The sequence below is a fragment of the Symphodus melops genome, assembly GCF_947650265.1.
Source record: "Symphodus melops genome assembly, chromosome: 13".
Taxonomy (NCBI): Eukaryota; Metazoa; Chordata; class Actinopteri; order Labriformes; family Labridae; genus Symphodus; species Symphodus melops.
The window spans coordinates 6184409-6209677 of record NC_136703.1 but is presented as its reverse complement, the minus strand read 5'-3'; the positions used below and the strand labels follow the sequence as shown (position 1 = coordinate 6209677).

The following is a 25269-nucleotide window of genomic DNA, read 5'->3' as shown; positions in this document are numbered from 1 at the left end:
CTGCAGGGCTTTTGTAAGGATGATAATTCTTCATATGATATGGTGATAATGGTACGATTGTGTAAGATACTGTCCCCCTCCTATTCCAGTTGTGGATATGGCTGCCGCCGCGGGTGCTGTGTAACAGCCCTGCGCACCGGAGCCAACCATTAGAGGAATGAGAGAGAGAGAGAGAGAGAGAGAGAGAGAGAGTGGGAGAGAGAGACGTGAGCAATAGGGGGAGGGGTAGAAAAAGAGAGGAGGAGAGTGTGACTGTGTGTGAGGATGGATGGATAGTCTACCGGGCTGTGCCGGCACTGCCTGAAGAGCGCGCACACATACACACACTCTCTGAGGATAACGTGTGAGCCAGCCAGTCAGTCAGTCGGTGAGAGTGTGTGAGCCATGTTGGATGTGAATGAACGGGAGGAGACATGCTGCTGCCGCTCCACTCCTAACGCTGAGACCTGCTGCTCCACGGACCTCAGCGGGTAGATGCCAACTCTCCAGGCCGACGGAGAGACGGGGGAGCCTGGGGGAAGGTGTCGGGCGGTGCCGGCAGTCCTGGAACTGGCCACCTAGCCGGAACGAGGAAGAGAGTGAAGTAACAGGGAACGGGAGGACGCACTAGAGAGAGAAAGAAGGAGAACAGGCAAAGGTGGAAGAGGGAGAAAGAAGGGGAGAGGCAGAGAAAGGAAGAGACTAAATGGCTGCACCGCTACCGGGCTTCACCTCGCTCCTGCTCTCTTCTCTGGCACTCTACCTGCTTCTCCTCGGCCCTTTGTTTGCCCTCACCCCGTGGACGGGGAATACAGGAGGGGCTTCCCACCGGTGGACCCCGGGCCTCTGCTACCGAGACGCCGGTAAATTGAGCCAGCAGCCTCAGCAGCAGCAGTGCGAGAGTGCAGGGGAGTCGCGGAGGGGCAGCTGGAATCTACGCCCAAGCAGGTGGACCGTAGAGCGGATACAGTCTGGAGAATGCGCTGGATTTCAGAGTGCAGGGGGGACGCGGGAAGGATATCACCGGGATGGGACAAGGAGGATATGGAGCAAGAGACTTAATGAAGTCGGGACGTTATGGAGGAGTGGAAACGGCCATCCGGCTCCACCAACGCCACCCCCTCCTCTCCTCCCAGGTGTAAGGAGCAAGTCGAGCTCTGATGGCGTCGGCGCAGGAGAGGGAGTGGAGAGAGAGAGGATGAGGAGGAAGGGCGTTGTTTCTCCTCCCGCCTCACCTGCTTTCACCTCCTCGCCGGTGCTAAACGGCAAAAAACGGGCAGTACAAAGGACTAGAGTGTGCGCGCAACGGTGGCCGGCGTCGTGGCCACACCTCACCAAACGTGGTGCCGCCGGAGCCTTTGTGCACGCCTTTGGCCTGTGCAGGGCACCCGGAAGTGGAAAGAGGAGCGGGCAGAGTGCTTGTGATGTGAGGATGCTCTCTGCTACAGGGCTCCCCCTGACACCAAGGCATCTTTACAGGTCAAGCAACAAAAAACAAGCCCACTCCTCTGCCAGTAACACCGTGGAATCCTTTTTCTCTTGTTGCTTTCATCCTCTTTCTGGGTATAGCTTTCTACACTGTCATGATTCAAACTACACCTTCAAATCCAACAACAATTTAGGCTGTATCAAGAGCTCGAAATTGGACAACATTCTTAATTCATCAGCTTTGTATTCCTGCCAGACCGGCTTCACAGATCAGCCGCATCCAGTTTACAGGAACATCAACGACAGCAGGGATCGGGATGCTGATGGGGGCTCAGCCAGTTTGGACAGGAGGGCTGTTAATTGTTCTCATTTGGGCAGGCACAATGTTATCGATCTCAGCAGCATCAGAGAGGGGGGTGATGATAGCAGTTTGACTGGGTGCATTAGGAGCAGGGAGAGGGAGAGGGGAAGGAAGAGAGGGGGAGATGTGGAGGAAGAGAGGGAAGCGTGCAGATGTAATGCGAGAGCGGTGATTAACCCCGGCATCAGGACACACCTAGATTATTATGGACTCCTTGACCGTGATCCAAAAGCAAGTTATAACAGTTTGGGGCTTGTTGATGAGAGAGGGGAGGGGGAAGATGGAGGAGAGAAAGGGCTGAATCGAGGCAGCAAATACATTAATTTATCCAATTATCCGGATAATGATTCGGCTTTTCCGATTCTGACTTTTTCATGTAAGGCTGATAATGAGCTTCAGCATGGGAAATCAGTTCTAGCAACCAGAGGGCAGAGCAGTCCAACCCGAGGAGAAAACAGTAAGGTTCCCGGTTGTTTTGGGAGAATAGAAAAGGGGGATGGTTATTTAGCTGCGTTTATGGCCCCGGAGGGAGGCATAGCTCAGAGGAATGTCCTCATCCAATTTACCCCCAGCGGCATAACAGAAACGCCAAGCCAACGTGTTCTATCGAGGAAAAGCGCAATTCCTGAAATCACATCAAAATATCCTGGTCCAATAGTCACTACGCCCCCTCATACACAACCAGGCGGTTATTCAGAGAGTGTGAAACTATCCAGACAGCGTATCTCTGTTGAAAAAGTAAACGCAACTTCAGCAGCAGAGCCTGCTGGTGACTCAGTGTTTTTCTCGCCTGCTAAGTTTCCCGTTACTTTCCTCGGTGATGTGTCAGCCACGTCTCGCTCAGAAGCAACAATTACTCCACGTCTTCTCACTCAGCCTGACTACTCCACAACAAATCACATCCCGATTATCTCGGAAATTAACCTGACCACATGGCAGGGTGACTCCGCTCTCTCGCTTTACATGCCCGCGCTTCAAGACGTGATTTCAGCACAATGGACAGCTCCCCTCGGCTCTCAACGTGTGTATTTGTGGAGCAAATTTAACACTAACAGTAATAACAACATTAAAAAGGAGGGGAACGAGGAGACTAATGGATACAGTCATACATCTGAAACAGAAAAATCGCAGCGTCGTGGTCAAAAAGAACAGCAGGACGTATGGGAGAGAGCACTGCAAGAAATGGTAAACGCAGGGTGCGCTGACAGCATCTCCACTGACTGTTCACCCCCCGACCAACGGGACCACGCACACATGCAATTAAAATCCGGTAAGCAAGTGCCATTAGAGCTAGAAGGTGTCAGACACTCAGATAGGCAGCAGATGGGGGCTCAGGGAGAAAGGGAGAGGGATCTAGAGAAGGAGGGAGAGGGCTTGGAGGGGTCCGCCGCTGTTGCTGCCGCTGTTGGGGGAGGGAAATTACAGGTGGGGGTGGGCGAAAGAGAGGCGCGGCTCATGGCAGGGAGAGAACCAGGGGGAGAAGAGCAAGAGGAGGAGGAGTGGGAGATGGAAAGGGTAATAACAAAGGCAAGCCAGGCAGAGGAGAGAGAGGCAGAGGGAGGGAAGGGTCAGGATAGGGCCAGTAGCATCAGCACCATCACACAGGCACATTTCAGTATTGGGAAAAAAGAGAGCCAGGCAGATGAAAGCCACGAGGTAGGAGAGGGGGATAAAAGGGGGGAACAGGAGGAGAGGCACAGTTCAAGGGGAGAGAGGAGTCTGGAGCGACTGATAATAGTAGCAGATGATGAAACCTCACAGGGCGATAGGGGGAGGAAGATTTTGATGCCATGGCCTCGCTCAAGGCGTGCAGCAAATAGACACCCCCATTTCCCCCAGTATAACTATCAAGTCCAAGTAGCTGAAAACCAACCACCCGGCACCTCAGTCATTGTCATGTCCGCCTCAGACCCAGATGCAGGAGACGCAGGCAGGGTGAGCTACACAATGGCCCCACTCATGAACAGTCGATCATCTGACTACTTTCACATCCACCCAGACACAGGTCTTATTACAACCACTCAGATTCTAGACAGAGAGCACATGGACTTGCATTACTTCCGAGTCACAGCAACAGATTTTGGCTCCTCACGCCTTTCTGGAACCACAATGGTTGCTATTACTATAGCAGACCGGAATGATCATTCTCCCATTTTTGAGCAGGCAGAGTACAGGGAGACGATCAGGGAGAATGTCGAGGAGGGGTATCCCATTCTACAGCTCAGAGCGACCGACTTAGACTCCCCTTCCAATGCCAATATCCGTTACCGCTTTGTGGGTGACTCTGCTATTATTGCAAGAGCAGCCTTTGAGATTGACCCTCGCTCTGGCCTTATTACCACCCGTGGAGCAGTGGACCGGGAAACAAACGAGCACTACACACTCCAAGTAGAGGCCAGTGATCAGGGGAAGGAACCAGGGCCACGCTCCGCCACTGTCAAAGTTTTTATCACTGTTCTGGATGAAAACGATAATGTGCCACAGTTCAGTGAAAAGCGCTATGTAGTAGCAGTAAGAGAGGATGTAAGGCCTCACTCTGAGATCCTGCGTGTGAGTGCCACAGACCGGGACAAGGACAGTAATGCTGCTGTTCACTATAACATAATCAGTGGAAACAGCCGTGGACAGTTTTCCATCGACAGTGTCACTGGAGAGATTACTGTTGTGGCACCTTTGGACTATGAGTCAGAACGGGAGTATACGCTCCGTATTCGTGCACAGGACAATGGCCGACCACCACTTTCCAACAACACCGGTATTGTCAGTGTACAGGTGACAGATGTCAACGACAACCCACCAATCTTTGTCTCAACACCATTCCAGGCATCTGTCCTTGAGAGCGCCCCAGTTGGTAGTTCCATACTCCACATTCAGGCCATTGATACTGACTCTGGTGATAATGCCCGTCTGGAGTACAGGTTGACTGGCACCAGCTCTGACACGCCATTCATTATCAACTCTGCAACAGGCTGGGTCACTGTGAAGACCATTCTGGACAGAGAATCTGTAGAGCATTATTTCTTTGGTGTAGAGGCCAGGGATTATGGCATGCCCCCACTTTCTGCTACAGCGAGTGTGACAATAACAGTGATGGATGTTAATGACAACCGCCCAGAGTTCCTTCAAAAGGAGTACTATTCTCGGCTGAATGAGGATGCAGCAGTTGGCACCAGCGTAGTGACTGTCACCGCTGTGGATCGTGATGTCAACAGTGCTGTGACCTATCAGATAACCGGAGGAAACACCAGGAACCGCTTTGCCATCAGCACAGCTGGAGGGTCTGGACTTCTTTCATTAGCCCTCCCGTTGGACTACAAACAGGAGCGGAGATACGTTTTAACAGTCACTGCCTCAGACCGCACACTGCACGACACCTGTCAAGTGCACATCAACATCACAGATGCCAACACACACCGGCCAGTATTTCAAAGTGCCCACTACTCTGTTAGTGTGAATGAGGACCGACCACCTGGGAGCACTGTAGTCGTGATCAGCGCCACTGATGATGATGTGGGTGAAAATGCTCGAATCACATACTTCCTCGAGGACAACATCCCACAGTTCCGCATTGACACTGCCACAGGGGCTATAACACTCCAGGCAGAGCTCGACTATGAGGACCAGATGACCTACACTCTGGCTATAACAGCTAAAGACAATGGCATACCACAGAAATCAGACACAACATATGTTGAGGTGAATGTGAATGATGTTAACGACAATGCACCTCAGTTCCTCAGCCCCAGGTACCAGGGAACAGTGAGCGAAGATGCCCCTCCTTTCACCAGTGTCCTCCAAATCTCTGCTACTGACCGCGACGCGCACGCCAATGGTCGTGTTCAGTACACCTTCCAAAATGGTGAGGATGGGGACGGAGACTTTACCATTGAACCTACATCTGGAATCTTACGAACTGTTCGACGTTTGGACCGTGAGAGTGTTCCATTCTATGAGCTTACAGCCTATGCAGTGGATCGTGGTGTACCACCTCAAAAAACACCTGTCCACATCCAAGTAACAGTCCTGGATGTGAATGATAATGCACCTGTCTTCCCTGCTGATGACTTTGAGGTTCTTGTAAAAGAAAATAGTGCCGTGGGCTCTGTTGTAGCCCAGATCACAGCCACTGACCCTGACGAGGGCGCCAATGCTCAGATCATGTATCAAATTGTGGAGGGAAACATCCCTGAGATCTTTCAGATGGACATCTTTTCAGGCGAGCTCACTTCACTCATTGATCTTGACTATGAAGCCCGCAATGAGTATGTCATTGTAGTCCAAGCCACCTCAGCACCTCTAGTCAGCCGGGCTACTGTTCGTATCCGATTGGTGGACCAGAATGACAACAGACCCACTCTGCGGGACTTCCAAATCATTTTCAACAACTTTGTGTCGAACCGTTCCAACAGTTTTCCAAATGGTGTAATTGGGAGAGTACCTGCCCACGATCCTGATGTGTCAGACAGGCTGTACTACACCATTGACAGAGGGAATGAGCTTCACCTGTTGCTTCTGAATCATACCAGTGGAGAGATCCGACTGAGCCGAAAACTGGATAACAACAGGCCACTGGTGGCTCCCATGCTGATCACCGTCACAGGTAAGAGACCGTGAAGGGAAAAAAATGGGGGGAAAGGATGGGAGGGAGTGTGAGTCTTTGTATGTGTGTGGTGCAGTAACTTCAGACTCCCCTGTAGCTTTATCCTGTGTAACAAATACTGTGAAGATAAGCAGTCTGACTCCACAGGTTTGAGTGTGAATAAGAGTGGGTTGTGAGTGATAAGACTAGATGACATTTGTTCAAGCGCTTGGAATTGCTTTTTTTTCTCCTCCTATTTCTTCACATGTGCTTAAAGGGATGCATAATAAACTGTGCTTCTTGAAAATTTCAAAATCCAAGCCCAGCAGCACCTCTCTCTCAGACATTAATGCACAACTACATGTCCCTTTAAGAGCCATGTAGTTAATGCATCCATTAAGTCCCTCAGTGTGAAAGAAATGCTTGAAAGAGCTTGTGTGTACTGATGTTTGTAACATTCAGAATGAGATGGAGCTTTGACTTTGTTGGATTTTCCTCGTCTGCTTTGTGAGGTAGAAAGTGAGAAAAGGGAGCTGTAAATGTGAAAAAATGACTTTAATAACATTTTTCTGAGCGCTTAGTATGGAATTTGTGTGAGGAAAGATGACAGGGCACACCTTGGAAGGAGGACAATGTGAATAAAGTGTAATAGATTTTAGTATAATTTGGAAGAAATGTTATCAATGTGAGATAACTGACCATAATTTGCCATATTAGTAGTTTTTCCACACTACATCTTAAAGTCTGCTTTGGCTACTGCAGGCATTTTACTGGTGGAAAATAGAATGGTTATTGATTTCACAATATCACACACCTTGTATGATTGACAGTAGGTCTTGGCTAAGTTGCCACAGTGATTTTGTACTGTAAGTAAAGGCTATTTATTTAGAAGGGGAACCAGGATGATGACTAGCAGAGCCAATAACTATCACTTGCAGTTCAGATAAGGATGTCAGTCTTTGCTAGTTGGAAATTACTTCCTGTTGAAATGGACATAGGGGAGTTTTATCTTCAGGGTAAATTGACAACTCACCTGAATAAAAGTTTTAAGTTGTCGTGGTTCTGTCGAATTTACATTTGAAGCTGTTTTGAGGTTTGATCATCTCCTCAAGAATAACATTATCTGTTGTTTGCATCCAATGGTTAACTTTTTTAAGAGCCGTTTTCTTTTTTTAAATAATGCAATTTGAATGGAATTTGTACACTGATGTGTATTATTTGTTATGTTTGTTTGTCTTTTGCTTTAAGATAGAGGCTTCCCTTAAGCTTTACAGGCTTCTTCTCATGATCAAAGCCCTAGAAACTAAAAGAAAGGAACAAAATGAGAGCAGCGCTGTTGTTTTGAAAGCTGGGTGAGGGCTGTATTTGTATTCTGTCAAACAGATTTAATAGAGGAGCGCTGGCTTGGGACTGTGTGTGACCCGCTACCCTATTTACACTGCTTTTATAGCAGCCTCACTGGTGACGATGTAGCCTCTTACATATTCATTTTGGTGATATTTTATATAGTGTGTGTGAGTGAGTAGGGGTGGTAAAGACTGTGAACAAATTAGTTAGGAACCAAGCAAGTTACTGAGATTGTAAGTGAGTGCATTATTTAGTGAGTGAGTGAGCGAGAGATTTAGTGTGAAAAGGACTGAATGAGTTTACTCTGTACACAAAGGATTGAGTGAATTAGTGTCTGAATTAATGCATGACAAAAGTAATGAAGACAGACTGAGTTAGTCGTCTGAGTTTAAGTGAGTGAGTGAGGGAGTGAGTGAGTGAGGGAGTGAGTGAGTGAGGGAGTGAGTGAGTGAGGGAGTGAGTGAGTGATTGGTCGGGCGACTGAGTAAAAGAGTAAGTAAGACAGAGATTAAAATTGTGATGTTATTGGAAGATAAAAGGACGAGTATGACTCCTTATGAATAAGTGAGGGAATGCGTGAGAATTGGGATGAAGAAAGTATTGAGAAAACAAATATTAGAGTTTGTGAATAAGTGAGTAGTTGTTAAATGAGTTTCCAAAATGACCTGCAAAATACAAAAGTGATCATATAACTGACAATGTTATCAAGCGAGTCTAAAGTGAAGGACTCGTAAGCGAGTGAGTGAGCATGTCATTAAGTGAATAAGGGAGAAAATGAGTGAGTGACAACAACACATAAACCAATGCAACTTATTTTTTGTTTTAACTAAATCACCGAAATAGTGACTGACTGAAAAGATCAGCAATGGAGCTCGTGGAAGAATGAGTTAAAAAAAACAAACAAAGTGGACAACAAGCATGTGGGGCTTTAAGGGCGGCAGTAGCTCAGCCCGTAGGGACTTGGGTTGGGAACCGAAAGGTCGCCGGTTCAAGTCCTGGTGCGGATCTGGTAGGCTGATGTAGGTGCCAGACCACCTCTCAAGGTGCCCTTGAGCAAGGCACTGAACTCCCACCAGCTCAGGGGCAGCCGTCGCACTCTGACATCTCTCCATTAACGCATGTCCACAGGTGTGTGGTTCAGGCCTGTGTGTGTCTACAGTAACAAAGTGCTAACCACATCTCCCCCAAGGGGATTAATAAAGAATATAAAATTTCAAGTAAATGAAATTGAGTCAAAAAGTTTTACAGTAATAAAGTAAAGAATTAAATTAGAATTAGAGGACAATGTGATGAGTGAAAAGGTAATTGTATGAATCAGCACTTTAGACTTCAAGTGTTATATAAAGGGTTAAAGAGTGAAATATCAGATCAATCAATCAGTCTTTATTCGGATAGCACAAATTCATAACAAATGTTATCTCAATACACTTTACAAAAAGTAGGTAAGAGATCAAAAACCAGCCAGCTGTTGAAACTGTGCTGGGCATCACTCGATGAGAATGACAATCAGCGACCGAGACAAACATTCACAGAACAGCGTGCATGCCAGCGGCGGAGGGCAGCCGACACAGCACAGCTGACATACAGCATCGTTATGGCAGCTACAATTCTACAATTTACCTGGCAGACTCTGTAATCCAAAGCGACGTACATCAGACAGTAAGCACAACTTGCATAACTTACATAAGCAAGGATCTAGAAAATAGGAAACAATATCGGTAAGAGCCAATGATCAACTTTGGGTCCGACTGGACACACACAGGTGCTGACAGGCAATGCACAGAGGTAAAGCACAATATTGACGGCTGTTCTTAAGCGTTTTAATCAGCATAGGAACCCTCCTAAAGTCCTTGTAATCAGACAAAACCATCGTACATCAGAGAGTAAAAACAACACAGGCAAGGATCGAGAAAAGAGGAAGCAACGTCAAGAAGTGCAAACAAACATCTTCAAGTCTGAATTTCAAAATGTATCCAAATCATTTATTTCTCTTATGTTACAACACAGATAATGTTTGAGTGAAATTATTCATAAATATTATATATTCAATATTTGGGTCAGTGTTTTGTGTTTTCTGGAAAACCTTAAAAAATGACATTGGCCATTATTTTTCAGAAGGTGACAAATTGCCCCCCAGGGACAATAAAAGGTTTTTGAATTGAATGTGTGCTTGTGTGTATCAAATGATGTATTTATGTACGCGTGTGTGCCAACCTTTGTCTCCATCTACCTCTTCTAATATGTATTCAGCTTGCTTGAACCAGGCGTGTGAATTCATTTCCAATTTTTACTCTGTTTCTCTCACTGTAAAAGTTTCACCCTCTCTCTCTCTTTCTCTCTCTCTCTCTCTCTCTCTCCCTCTCTCCCTCTCTCCCTCTCTCTCTCTCTCTCTCTCTCTCTCTCTCTTTCTCGCTCTCCATTACTGGAGGATTTGACAGTTATGAGATTATAATGAAACAACAGTGAGCCCGAGTAAGGCTCGGAGCAAAGCTGTCACTTTCATTGTGCGCTGTGTGTTATCTGTGACTACCCGTCCCTCCTCCACCCAGCACTTTCTTCCTCTCTTTTTTTCCGAATACTTCTCATTTTTGTATTCTTTGCACTACTCTGTTTTCCTTTTCATCATCATTCTTGCTCTTTCGGCTATTGTTTCTCATTTTATTTGCCTCTCTCCTTCTTCTGGCCATCTCTAAAGTCTTCACCTTGTATTTTATTTCCCATCTATTTCTCCTTCCACTCTTCTCTTTCCTCTCCCCTCTCTGTATTTCCCTGTAATCCTCTCGTAACTCTCACGGGCTGTTTTCCTTCCATGCCATATTCTTTTCAACTCTGCTCCTCCTTCCTCCTCTGGTTTCATCTCCCCTTATTTCCGCTCTTGAGTGTGTGTGTGTGTCCTCATGTGTGCTGAATTGCCTGAATGTGTTGTGTATTTGTGTGTGCAGCTCTGCAGGCATGCGTGTGCATGATATTTATGTACATGCAACTTTGAACAGTGTTTTCTGTTGGTGGAGAAATGTTTGCGTGTATGTGCAAGACTTGTGTTTGCAGATAGTAGGCTTGCCGTGTGTGTGTGTGTGTGTGTGTGTGTGTGTGTGTGTGTGTGTGTGTGTGTGTGTGTGTGTGTGTGTGTGTGTGTGTGTGTGTGTGTGTGTGTGTGTGTGTGTGTGTGTGTGTGTGTGTGTGTGTGTGTGTGTGTGTGTGTGTGTGTGTGTGTGTGTGTGTGTGTGTGTACTCTCAGGTGGCTCAAAGCAGTGCACTTGAGAGTGTGTTTATGTCTTTTCAATGAATTATATCTGTGCATGGCAGAGTGTGCTGGGAATACACTCCCGTCTTTTTCTGCCTGTTTTGCTGTTTTACTTCCTCTGTCTCTCTCGTACTTTCTTTTCTTGTATTCTCCCTTTGTTCTTGTCTTTTCCTCCTCTCTTTTCTATCACTCTCTAGTTAGCTCCAAACTATTGATTCAACGTTTAAATCCCATATTTGTGGTATAAAGAGATAAAATGCTGCATCCATGCACGTGTTGCCAGCAGTTTAAGCAGCAACCCTTACACACATGACACAGGCTTTAGAGACATTTAGTTGAGGCAAATAATGAAAAAAACAAAACGTTGTTTTAGTTTGGCACCCTGGACAGCATTCGCTCAAGGTGCCCTTTTGCAGAGCAACCCCCAGCTGCGCTTGTGGCCAGCAGCACAGACTCTGGTTTTACTGGCAGATTCCCAGTAGTGAATATGGGTAGCAGCAGGGCTGTGCTGGAAAAGAAGCGTGTGCCTTAGTGGACTTCCCTGGGTAGATGAAGGTGAAACAAAGACTCACTGCTTACATTCTGTGTTTTTAACAGCAGACACATTGACATGGGACTACATGAAAAGCATATAAGTAAGCACAAAATAATAAGTCAATTAATTGATAAGTGAATTAATGCCTGTGTCACTTTTAGGGTCCAACTCATGAGCAATCAAGATAACTGTCCTGAGCTTATGAAGCACTTGAATAGAACAGAGCCCCCATTAATGTCATTAAAACCATTCATTCTTTTCTGACTAAAACAAGTCCAAATGTCTGCTGTGGAAAAGTCTTATTGGCAGAGTAAGTTGTTTACAAAACCGTTTTGCTGTTGGTCGAGTCTGTTTAGTGTTTGAAAAACAGGTATCTCATTTATAAAGGAGTTCTCTTTGGCACTGGCTAAAACCACTGCAAAAACTAATTTTAAACTTTTCATTAAAAGTTTTAAACAACCTCGGCATCATCTAACAACATCCCATATTCCCTAGATCTCCACCACTGTAGCTTTGAAAACAGGTACTCAATTTTGAAGTGCAGGTTGCCCAGAACCCTTCAAAATATGTTCAATAAGTCATTAAACTAATAAAGGCTGAACTGTGTGGCAGTGTTTCTAAATGTGTTTGTTGTGAAGTCAGTATTCAGTATAGGGTGAAAAAGAATCATGATTGAGCTGAAAACAAACATACAGTATGCAGAACATATAGTATCAATATTTATCTGGAGGTCAGGTTTTTAAATGGTAAACGGACTTCAGCTTGTATAGCACTTTCTCGTCTTCTGATTACTCACTTTTACACCACACATCACACTGACACCTTCTCACTGATGGCAGTGGCTGCTATGTAAAAGATCAATTCGAAGTAACTAATCCCATTCATACACATTGATTTATATGTCGAGAGGAAGTGGAAGCAACTTGGGGTTCGGTCTCTTGCCCAAGGACACATCGGACATGCACAGTACAGTGGTGCATTCAATACAATTTTATGAACAACTACCAATTATTTTTATTCTTTTTTGGAGACACAGGAATAATGAATGTCCCCAAATATGAAACAAATCACGTCCAAATTTGACAAACTGAGTCAGTCTTTTCCCCTGTGGTCGGTGTTTAATGTGTCCTGTATGTATGGTTGCTCGCTGCCTGTGACACAGGTCAGTGCACAATGCGTACACTTTACAGTAGATACAGTAGGTCATTGCACTGATGTTGAATAGAACCTTTCCTGTATCTTATGGATGAGTAAGCTAATGCTTCATGTATAAGACAGTACAGTGTGTTCCACTTCTGACACGCTGATGTCATCGTATTTCTTTGTATTTGTATCGAACTTGATGTTTTTTTTGTTTCAAATGCCATCCATTTAACATCTCCAGTGAAGAAAGATAAGGATACAGTACAGCACAGAACATAAAAGCCATGAACTAGTTCATAAAGTCATGTTGTGATGAAAACATGGTTTGCCCTTTGACCTCCAGGAAGCCCCACAGGCTTACTTCCACCAACAAATACCAATTGGTTTTATATAAAAGCCCTTTGAAAAGCTGTGTGTGTGTGTGTGTGTGTGTGTGTGTGTGTGTGTGTGTGTGTGTGTGTGTACTGTGCATTGTTTTGGAAAGTCAAAGATTATAAAGAGCCAAGCATGATTTGTTATATGAGATCCCTTTAATATTGCTTGTTAATATTGTAAATTAATTTACATATTTTACAGGTCAGTACACTACCGTAGCAACTCTTCAGGCTGCACATTGTTTACTGTTTTCCCTAACGGCTAACAACATTACTCACATTCCTCCAAGTATAGATTTAAATGACCAGTTTCTTAGTTTCACTAACATTGGATAGTTTCTCTGCAGTTATTGATAAAATTATGGTAAAAGGGGCGGGAAATATAGGAGAACAAAGCCGACTGACCAATTACGAGAGAGCAGATGACCAATTTTCATGTATATTATTGAGGACAGAGGGAGGAAGAGTGGAAAAACAATACTGCACAAAGGATAACAGACAGACAGAGACTGCAAGTTTCTTGTTTTGGCATCGACTGTGGCCCATCGTCCTCTGTGTTTAGTTGATTTTAATATGTAATATATTGTTATTGATCAATACATAGAAAGCCTGCTTGACCTTGTTTTTCTGGGGTATTTTGTACTGTTGACTATCCAAACTATTAATAAGTAGCAGTCACCAACATGGGTGAAAACCACACCTTGCATAGCTTAGAGTCAACCCCCCAGTTTGACTTGACAAATGATTATTAAGATTCCAGTTTTTCCATTATTGCTGAAGTCTTATGATTACCTGTATTTTTTTTAAGACTGACCTTTTCTGTTTGGATGCTTATAAACCTTCATCTAAAGCTTTGTACCCTGTTTATAGTGCCTTCCACCAGAGAAGCTGCTGTTTGGAGTTGACAAATGGAAACCGATTACAGAATCCAAAGTCCAAAGGAAACCATCAGTCGATATTGTCTGTGCTCTGTCACCATGAATTGGATTTTCTGTTGAACATTATCTTTTTATTAAGACATTCCTCTTTGTGTGGCACTGCTCTTATTTGCGAGAAGCACCATATGCTGTATCAAGGTGTTTTGCTGCACCTTTAGCTAATTTCACATATAAGATACCCGATATTTACAAAAAAATAAAGCGAGACATTGCACAAAAAAGGTGCACAAACTTGTCCCTAACCCACAGAATCATGATTACACAGCATTCTCTACTCACATAGCAACAACCATGACCTACATCTATGGATGTTACTGGCCAACCAGGAGTCAGCAGCCACACTATAGAGGAACTTTTAGCAGACCATTAGCTTCCATTAGCGGTACTCTCCGACATCCTTGGCCTGTCAGGAGCAAGATGCATCTACCTACCATCAGAAGCTAAATGCTTCATATTAAGCAGAGAAGATTGAGCAGCTTGTCACAGTGACTCTCTTTTGAAGCTTTTTTCATTCGATCTTTAGTGGCCCAGACCCATGACACCGGCTCTGTAGGATCTGACCTTTTACCTCGAGAGGTTTTAGACTGTCCAGTAAATCACTTTGCTTTGATAGCTGCATACTTACAACCATATATAAGCAGGTAGATCTGCTGTAATAGCCGACATGGAGCAACAAGGAGATCCCACGTGTTTTACTAAAGGCCAGAGATAGATGGTTGATGGCTTTCATGGCCATAACTACTGTAGCACTATAACAGCAGTAGGTTCAGTGACTGACATTTTAAAGCATGTGTTGAAAGGAAAGTTTGCCCTCCACACAGTTTAAGTAATATATGGTTTCTGCTTTTTTTTATAGGTAAAGGCTCAAAGAAATAAGTATGTTTATTTGAGACTTAGACTGATAAGGTGTGTTTTATTCATCCCAGATTTTTTGTATTACACTCATTGCTCTTTACTTCAAATGCCAAGTATCTCACTCGGGATCTGCCCTGCACAAATACAATTCATTTGACATTTCTCTGGGTTAACTCTGGTGTTTGAGTGACAGGATGAACTGGGGAAAAGCGATAAATAAGGCAACATTATGCACATTGAATCACCATGACACTGAAGAATCTGCCATGGTGGGCTGCCATGAGTGAATACTGACAGACGTTTTCAGCGAGCTGGGAGGATAACAAACGCATGTTCCCCTCTGAGAGGCTTGCTGTTTGTCTGAGAAGCCTCTGCGACTGAAATCTTTTTGATAAGACAGGAAAAACGTGTCCATCGACAAATAACAGTAATACAGACAACTGTCCAGAGATCAGCTTGAGTTACTGTTAAACTGGAGTCCGTTTTAGATTAATCTTTGTTGTGACTGAGGGTTTCTCCTATACCTTAAAGTTTTTTTAAATTGGCAGTTAAACTTTTAGACTTTGCATACAGCTAAAGTGACCCATGAGTTTTTTTGAATAATTAAACCTAACACAACTCCGACTTGTTCTTCTCACTGTGCTCCTGCAGCCTGCAGAGAAAGTCAGACACTTGCTTTACATTTCAATGAGTTTTATTATGCAGGCTGAATACGGTAATAACATATCCAATCTGCATAATGAATGAAACCCAGAAAAGTTTCAATATAAGTTCAACTCTTGGCAGCAGAAAGAGTTTCATTGAAACCGACTTCAACATTTGCTGCAATATATTAATGACTATTGGAATAAAGACGAGGCAATTTATCTAATGTCAGAAAAATAGATTAAATATTTGAGTCTTTTCCCCTCTGTAAGCCTTTCTTATGTGCTGTTTGTTGTACGATTGTTTTTCTCATTGTCTGTTCATTTACAGAGAAAGGCTGACATTTGTTGGTTTCTTTTGTTTTCCATCAGCAGTTTGAAACATAGCGGGAAGAGATTAAGAAATGCATTTAAGTATCGAGACACCAGAGAATTTTTGTCTCTCAGAATATCTTTCATTATCAGAACAAACAAGCGGCTTGAAGATGTTTGTTGAAGAAAGTAAATGGGGTTCAGTCAGGATATAACTCACTAGATAAGAGTGGAGATGCACAGTGAGGAAGGATCATCAACAGGCGGGAACTTCCACGCTATGTTAGCTTTGTATGATCAATGAATCATTACCACATTAGCTATACAACATTAACATGATCACTGTAAAGTGAAAACATGGCTGCAGAGAGAAGCTGGACAGTCATATATGCTGCAGTTTAACAGTGAGACACCAGGAGGGATTCGTCTGGTCAATTCAAGTTTGCTGGATTGCGTTTGAGGCTGAAATGAATTAGAGTACAAAGAATACAGGTTCCATGTAAATCTGGGTTTATTTAATCCTTGAAAATCCATGACAACATCCTCAAAATGCTACTTTTCTGAATGAATACAAGTATTCCTTAGCATGGTTTGCCCACCCATTAAAATGAGGTGGAGAAACACTCTGTTTTAAATTACACAACTGGTTTCACTTTGGCAAATTTTTCAAGGATTGTACCCACAATCCTCAACAGCTGTGACTTGGGAAATATCACGTGACCAAAGTTCAAGGTATTTAAACTCATAAACAGCAGATTCTTTGCAGTATCAAAGAGTGTTGTTTAGAATCTGACTTATTAATGCACATAGTTTTAAAAATCGAGACTCACATGTAGCTGTGTGATGCATCATAATCACAGCCACAGCTCTTTTAATGAGTCTGCGAAGTGCGAAAATAATTACCTGCCTTGTGATTCTTTTCAACTGCTCCTGCTGTTAATTGGTTACTAAGTCATGTTCTCTCTCTCTTGTTCTCTCTGCCTCTCCCTCTCTCTCTCTCTCTCTCTCTCTCTCTCTCTCTTTGGGCTAGCACGCCCTCAATTTGGGTCGGATTTAATTGCCCTCTTTTTGGATCTGGTCTGACTTGTCCTTGGGTGCTTTTACACTTTTCGTTCTGAAAGGTCGAAATCTGAATGACCTGTTATGTGAATTAAAGGTGTCCTGAGGTTTCTACTTTGAGAACATCTTACAAGATACTGCTCTGTGTCGTGTCTGCTTTGGATATATGGTGCCGTATTTGGTAACAGTGGAAAGAAAACTGGATGCACAAAGAAGCATTTTTAGTCTGTTAGGGTCCAAATTTGATAAGTCATAAAAGGTGTTACACATACATATTGTAACATACAAAGGATGATAAACGTTCCCATGTGTTAACTGGTTTTACAGAAATACAATTCCCCTCCTTTTGTTCTTTCAGGGTTTATTGTTTGCTATTTGTGGTGAGACATGGCTGAGGTTGTCATTTGCTCATGTTGTCGTTTCATCGAGAACGCTGTTCTATTGTAAAAGAATATGTTTTTTAAAATTTCACAAAAAAAAAACAACAATCGAGGGCAGAGGATCAATTGTGCTTATCTCTGACACAAATTTCTGCAGATGAATGCAGAATTGTAGAGCAAGGACCAAACGTCCGTGTCTGATGCAGGGTTTTTTTTAAAGCTCTGTTTATTTTTGTGACTTGTCACCTTTGAGCTGGCTTTGGTTGCATGTGTGGAGAACAAAAGAGCAGAACTCATCAGCCAAAATGCAATCCTAGCACACATCAGCTTCATCAAGTGTATGCTCCTTTTCTTGAAGAATCTCTCTGAACAGATGTGTAAATCAGGATAGAGATCCGGTCCCCTTTCAGCTTCAATATCATTCTCGGCCTCGTAATTGCTCGTCAGAGCCAAACAATGACCACAATGTTGCTTTTATAGAAATGTTCTGTTATCAGATCTCCTGCTGAATACACCAGAATCCCCCCAAAAAGAGCCGTAACCCAGAGACCTTATCCTCATCAGACAGTAACGGATCGGTTCAGAGATTGCAACAAATGGAAAATCCTTAGACACACTTAATTTGCATTGATGACAATTTTAGTGTCCTATAGGCCAATCCCAGGAAGCAAAGATTGATCACTATGCGAGCCATATGCTGTTGTTTTCTCTTCTTTTTTTTTTTTTTATCCTTCCATGTTTAAACAGCTGATAATTATAATTGTCTTTATTGTGCAGGTTTGTTGGAGCAGTGTAGACAAGTTATCATCAAAAGAGTCCTTTTTGCAGGACATGCTGTCCTGAGCTGTCCATTACTGCTGCACTATTACACCGGCCCACAGGAGCAATTGTTTGGAAAAAAAATTAATTTGTGACAGAAGGTCCTGGCAGTTGTCAGAGTGATGAAAGCTGCTACAGAAAAGCCCTGCCTCAGGTGCTGGAGTTACCACACTCATTTACAAACCTGAGTGAGAGAAGGAAGTGTTCAGTCCACATTTTTATGCCCCCAAACCACCAAATGTTTAATTTAAAAACAACAGCGTTTCACTGCAGATGAGGCCGGGCCATGTTTGAAGCACCTGTGGACAAAACATTTTTTCTTTTGCATGAAGAAATGTGCAGAAATTACACATCTCAGTGGTGTGCGTTCAAGCTGCAGCAAACAGAAGACAGATGCAGGGTGGAGGATGATTGGTTCTGCCGCTGCGACAAACAGCTGCTCGCAGATATCCCGTCTCCATGTCACAGAGGTCAAAGTGTGGATTTGTGTTACACCGAGGATTTGTTTATAAGTACAATAGACATGAGGCTGTGTGTAAAATGTGATCTGGGCTAAGAGTGACAGTCTTACATGCGAGGTGGCTTTTTGTGTTCGGCGTTTGTGGAAGTTAAGTGTCCCTGGTTTAGTGTAAAGGATTAGTGCTTCTGCAGTAAAAAGGGTGGTTTAAACCACTATTATAGTGCTGTGGCTGCTCGTGTGTGTGTGTGTGTGTGTGTTGTATTTTTTCTCTGATCTGCTTTTTTTCTAAGTATAATGAGTGCCCAGACCTCAGGGGTAAAAAGGCTTTAAAAAACAAACAGAGCGCAGAATCAGCTGTCAAGCCAGTGCCTGGACTGTGTGTGTGCATTTGTGTGTGTGTGTATTTGTAATTATGTGCTCACAGTATTGTTAACGCTTGTGTTATTTTACAGGCATTAATGTTTGTCCTGCCCCTCTGCTGATAGTTATTTATAAACTAATTTGTACATACTTTGTTTGTTCGAGATTCTCACAATTGCTCTACTTGCGGTTTCTCCCTTTTGGGGAGATTCCAACATTACTTTTAAATGAGTGTTGCATCAGACATCCAGTCCTTTGTTTGCTCTGTGAACAATTTAAAACCGTTTAGATGTATTTACAAAGGACAGCGTTTGTTTAGAAGTCACCTGCTCATTTCTCTGACCTTCAGTTACTTCATGCAGCTAAAAAACCTGAAACTTGTTCCGTTGTGTTTTGAAGATCAAGCGGCTTGTGTATTTTTATAGGACTTTTCAGGGGCAGTGAACGCAGAGGAGTAACAGGAAAAGGCCAAACAAAAGGGACGTGACAACAAAGTGTGAAATGGGATTTAAACCCATGTGATCATGGGTACATGGCCTGTGAGCTAATAGGCTAAAGGCACCATGACTGAGTTTTCGTGTGTTTCACAGCACCAGCACAAGGCTTTTGTTCACTTTCAAATCCAATTTTACTGTTTTTGCATGCTTGTTGGAGTATATCTCCCCTTTTGGGCTTTTTTTCCCTCTTGGAGCCAGCTCCTTTTAGTACCAAGAGAGCAGACAGCTTCAGTCAGACTGTAACCATGGCTGTATTTATGTCATGTGTGAATGTCTGATCCATGTAGGGATTTGAACCGCAAACCCTGGCACTGTAAGCCTTTACAATGTGTTCAACACGGAGATAAAGCTCCTGTGAGGAATTTTTAGCAGGTTATGAAACAAACCGGACTTAATACTGATGCCTCTTTGTGACCTACAAAAGCAAAAAGAGCATCACTGGAAAGGTTGATTACTTCTTTATTGTTTTTGTTGATGTAGAGGTTTTCCCTAGTATAGGGCAGTCGGTTCTGACCATTATTAACAGCAGTCTGTCTTCTGGTGTTGTCCCCCAAAGTTTTAAACACGCTGTGGTGCAGCCCCTGCTTAAGAAACCTGGCCTTGATCGTAGTGTTTTAGCCAATTACAGACCTATCTCAAAGCTGCCTTTTATTTCCAAAATCCTGGAGAAAGTTGTCCATGCTCAGCTGAAGTCCTTCCTGGATGAGCATGATGTCCTGGAGGTCTTTCAGTCTGGTTTTAAAACACGACATAGCACGGAGTCAGCTTTATTAAAAGTGTTAAATGACATCCTCTTGGCGAATGATTCCGGAGACTATGTGATCCTTGTCCTGCTGGATCTAACTGCAGCATTTGATACTGTGGACCACAAGATCTTAGTGTCCAGGTTGCAGCACCTAGTGGGCGTTTGTGGTAGCGCCCTGGACTGGTTTAAATCTTATCTTGCAGAAAGAACAATGTGCGTAAGCCTTGGTGCTTCTGAGTCCCGCTCTGCTCCGCTGTCATATGGGGTCCCACAGGGTTCAATTCTAGGACCCCTGCTTTTCTCTTTGTATCTGCTTCCCCTGGGTTCCATCCTGAGAAAGCATGGTATCTGTTTTCATTGTTATGCTGACGATAGTCAGATTTATGTGCCACTGAAAAAGAAAGATGCCTTTTGTCTGGATCCACTGCTGTCATGTCTTGAAGACATCAAGTCCTGGATGTCGTTGAACTTTTTAAAATTTAACGACAACAAAACTGAAGTGATGGTGTTTGGCCCGAGTGGCTCTGTTAAAACCCCCACTGTTGACTTGGGCCCTTTGGCACACTTTTTGAAGCCGACGGTCTCAAACCTGGGTTTTAAAATGGACAACGATTTTAAATTGGATCGGCAAATTGGTGCAGCTGTGAAGTCCAGCTTCTTTCACTTAAGGCGGCTGGCAAAGGTGAAGCCTTTTATTTCACAAAAGAACTTTGAAACGGTAATCCACGCCTTCGTCACATCTCGGCTGGATTACTGCAACGCACTGTACTTCGGAGTCAGCCAGTCCTCCCTCGCTCGGCTCCAGTTAGTCCAGAATGCTGCTGCTCGCCTCCTAACCGGAGCACGAAAGAGGGAGCACATTACCCCAATTCTGGCCTCCCTCCACTGGCTGCCTGTGCATTTTAGAGTTCATTTTAAGATTCTTTTATTTGTTTTTAAATCTTTAAATGGCCTCGCCCCACCTTACCTCTCTGAGCTGCTCCATCCCTACACTCCTGCCCGGTGCCTCAGGTCAGCTGACCAGCTGCTCCTGGAGGTACCGAGGTGCAAGCGGAAGCTCAGAGGGGATAGGGCTTTTTCTTTTGCCGGTCCCAAACTCTGGAACGACCTCCCTCTCCATATAAGACACGCCCCCTCACTGTCCATTTTTAAAACTCATCTTAAAACACATTTTTATTCTTTGGCTTTTAACCCAGCATGAGACTCTGTTCTTGTTTTAGTGTTTTATTGTTTTTATTGTTTTTATTGTTTTAACCCTGTTAGTGTTTTACTTATGTTTTATGTTTGTGCTCATGTATGTACAGCACTTTGTCACAGCCATGGCTGTTTAAAAGCGCTTTATAAATAAAGTTGAGTTGAGTTGAGTTGAGATGTCTGTGCTGCTGGGTAGGTGTCAGAAAAAAGCTATTAAAGCTACTGAAAAAAAAAAGAAAACTACTGAAGATGTTTTTCATAGCTAAGATTCAAAGTATGTGAAATGTTTGATGATTAAAGGAATGCAGGATAAGAATGTGTAAAAAAATGAAGGAGGAGGAGCTCAAAGTTACAAAGTTATAGAAGAAAAATGAATATTTGTTGAGCATGTGTAGCCTTTGATCAATAATAATTATATAGTTGATATAAATAAAAAGTTTTTCGCACAGTGTGAGAACCCATAACCTGCGAATTGGCTCTGATGAGTCCCTGAGAAAGCTGCTTCTCATCTTTCTAAACTTTCTTGATCACCTTAAAATGTGACTGTTTCCCTTTAAATTTAAAGCATCCATGAGTTTTGAGATTGTTCTTATTTTTAGTGCAGATTTTTTTAGCTTTGCCATATATAACTTTGAAATGACATGTTTTTCCTCGTCCAGTTTCTCGTCTTTGCTTCCTTTACTCGTTGGCGGTCCAGCTTTCTGCCACAGAGTTAAATGGCAGATCTTTGCCTTGCGACCTGTTCGCCGGCCTTGTATTACAGCTTTTGAGAGTGTTACTGTGCTCGTTTTCATCTCCAGCTGTGGGCTTCTATTGTACGCTACTTTGCAGACTATTTCCGTCTGGATTTCCAGGAAGCCAGCTCGGGATGCTCTGACATTCAAGAAGCTGTGAGTGTGCTATTAGTCAGGCTACCTGGCGCAGAGAGATAGCACTGAACTCCCTCAACCCTTTGAAACGCTGGGGACTGTAAACCCGCAAAGCATCTTAGACTGGCCTCCGATCGGTGCTCCGACTCTCTCTCTCCGGCTGTACTGAACTCTATGCTCACTGATGATTCCAGATCAGTGTGTTCATTTTTAGAGGCTTTACACACGCCAGCCCAAAAGCTCTCCTCTCTCTTTGAAGTGCGGACATACGAAGGGCAAAATGCTGGCTCCAAGCCCACAGAAGCTCTGAAAGCTTGCAGATGCGTCTCAGAGTTGTTGTTTACAAAATGCTTTGTTTTCCCGTGGTGCTAAAGAAGCAAAAATAACCTTCCATTTGTGGGGATTTGAGCTTGGATGTTATTAATGTTTTATTGTTTGCATGCATGCTAAAGTAAAGGGGCATTAATGCATTACAGTCTTATGCATTAATTATGACTTATAGTGAAGTGATGGACAAGATCACCTTTACTCACCTCAAACCAGGTCTCAGAGTAATTCTAGAAGTTCCTTCATGTCTAATATCTCACTGAGACAAATCAGGATGTGAAGACATTTCTTACAAAATGAAACCACACCCTCTAAAGTCCCAGAAGGATTAAAAATGATCGTAGGTGCATTATGTTCTTTTACGCACTCGACTCTCTCTGTTTAGTTAAAACAATTTAATGGTACTTGATAGAGAGCTTAAACTATTTTTCAGCAATGGTTTGCGTTTTGTGGCATACGGATTATACTCCCAATATTATTTTGGTTTTGCTGATGGTTTGGTGGGGTTTCTTTTTGAAACGTCAAAATTCCCTTGGTAGACAACACGCAGACAGGTGGTATTTTTCAACAAAGGGGAATATATCTGAAACTTGTTCTCACCCCAGGTGACACACAAGCCTCAATCTCCTTCCCCTGCGGCTCATGTATTGACTGAAAGGTACCTCCTGCTTCTTTATGTGAAGTAAAGGGCCATGAGAAAGTGTCAGTATAGATGTTACATTAAAAATTGCGTTGCCTTGGGATTTTCTTAGCCACTAATTTCCCATTTAGTTAAACAGAAGTTTAAAGGCCAAAAAGGACATGAAACGCACAGAAAATAGTCCGTTTTTTTCCAAGGCTACGATCACAAACCATATGGCATGCATCCTATTGAGCTGATGTTTGACACAGTTCTTCACATTCTTCAACATCAAAATAAATAGCTATTTTGAATGCCTCTGAAAAGGAGGAATCCTTTGCGACATGCTTTACTCTGCAGGTAAAGGTTGAGGGACTGCTTTGCTTTGCAGTGTCACTAACGTTAACAGTTCTATCACCACATCGCCATTTGATCTACGTGTTCACATGCCTGTGTTAAATGTGAAGCAATGTAACCCATTGCTCCAATTGAGTGGTTGCGTGGCAGTTACATGCATGTAAGGACATTTAATCATTTCGTCGGCTTCTTGCGCCCATCCCTTATATCCCCTTGTTTGTCACTGTTCAGTACAGAGAATGTGGTTTAACATGTGTGTTCAGGTTAAAGTTATGAGTCCTGGCATGTAGTTCCTTTCATTTTTCCAATTAAAATTTTTTAAAGCGCCTTTAATTGTTCAGCTTTTCCAGAAATCAGCTTCTCAACACAGCAGGAAACAGAATAATAAGGCTTTCTGCTGGTACCACATTTTTTCTTTGATATGAGTTTGTGCTTTCAGCAGACTGTAATTGGAACGTCAGAACATGTTGACCTTGTAAAATTTGTTGCTGACCTCAGAGAAAGAGTTGTTTTGGTCTGTAACTTAAACTGGCAGAGAGTGGACGGAGTCGGGTTGTCCTTTACTGCTTAAATGGCAATTATGTGTGAGTTGTTTTTCTCTTCTATTTCGAGCCTCTAAATGGCTTCACATAGGGATGAGTGAGGAGTCCCGTGCTGATGCAGGTTGGCCAAATTAGCTCGATTGTAGCCACAAAGGGAAGCCAAATAAATACATTTTACTGTGCATTTTTACGTGTGACAGCTTTAATGTCAGAACTCAATGGCTGCTTGGGGCATAAAAGCCTCTGAACGCTGATGAAATAATAGTCGATTTACAATCTGCCATGGCAAGCAGGCACTGATATTTTAAGGAACAATTTTCATTTTTTGTCTGTTACATGTTTTGTTGGGTTGTCAAATGTTCCTGTTTGAATGTCACTGCTGTTCCCTGTGGGCCAATAAAACGGATTCCTGAAAGGATTTGACACAAAAATTCTCAGTGTGTCTGGCAGTGAACTGTTTTTATTATTTTATTGTTTTTTATATCAGAAAAGAAAAAAAAACATGTTGACAACAAAAAACAACAACCTGAGTGCGTGTGGATTGTTTGGATGCAGATTGATAAAGACAACGCAGTCTTCTAGCAATTGGAATGAAGCGAGGAGGGAATTGTTTGTCATTCTTTTCAAATAGAAGAAAATCTAAGGAAGCAAAATGTTTGTATATCTGCCTTTGTGATCAATAACAATTCAATGAAAGAGCCACAGAACACACATCAAGTTTTCTCATTTTGATTGTTGTTTCATAAAAAAACACGTGTTGCCAAGGTCCAAGTGTGTGTGGGTGTGAGTTTATTTTTTTGTCCATTTTCCTCCATGCATGTTACAAACTTTGATTTCAAATAGATCTCCTCTTTTTTGGTTTTAATGCTCAACTAAGGTAATCATAACCTAGCTTACCTTCATTATACTATAGGAAAAGGACTGGATCAACTCATCTAATTCAAGAAGTCAAATGTCTCTTTTAAAGACTATTGCAATAGTTTGTTTTCTTGTCTTAACAAGAAAGAGCTCTCTAGACTGCAATTAGTTCAAAATTCTGCAGCAAGAATTCTGACCCGCACAAATAGGAGGACCCACATATCCCCTGTTCTGAAAGACCTTCACTGGCTGCCAGTGTCCTTTAGGTTCAGGTTTAAAATCCTGGTTCTGGCCTTCAGAGCCCTACATGGTCAGGCTCCCTCTTACCTTAGTGAGCTGATCCAGCCTTACGCCCCTATGCGAGCGCTGAGGTCTATGGATCAGAACCTGATGAAGGTCCCTCGAGCTCATTATCACACTAGAGGTGACCGGTCGTTCCAGGTC

The 25269-nt window shown here is 43.2% G+C and overlaps 1 protein-coding gene across 1 annotated transcript in view; it reads left to right on the top strand.

Annotated features, from left to right (window-relative positions):
* Positions 1–222: 222 nt before the first annotated feature.
* The window catches only part of celsr3 (cadherin, EGF LAG seven-pass G-type receptor 3), a 102801-nt gene continuing 77754 nt past the window's right edge, over positions 223–25269 (top strand). The window contains exon 1 of the mRNA XM_079359739.1: positions 223–6368. Coding sequence (XP_079215865.1) covers positions 686–6368 — 5683 coding nt within the window. The 5' untranslated portion in view covers positions 223–685. The remainder of the gene's footprint in view (positions 6369–25269) is intronic.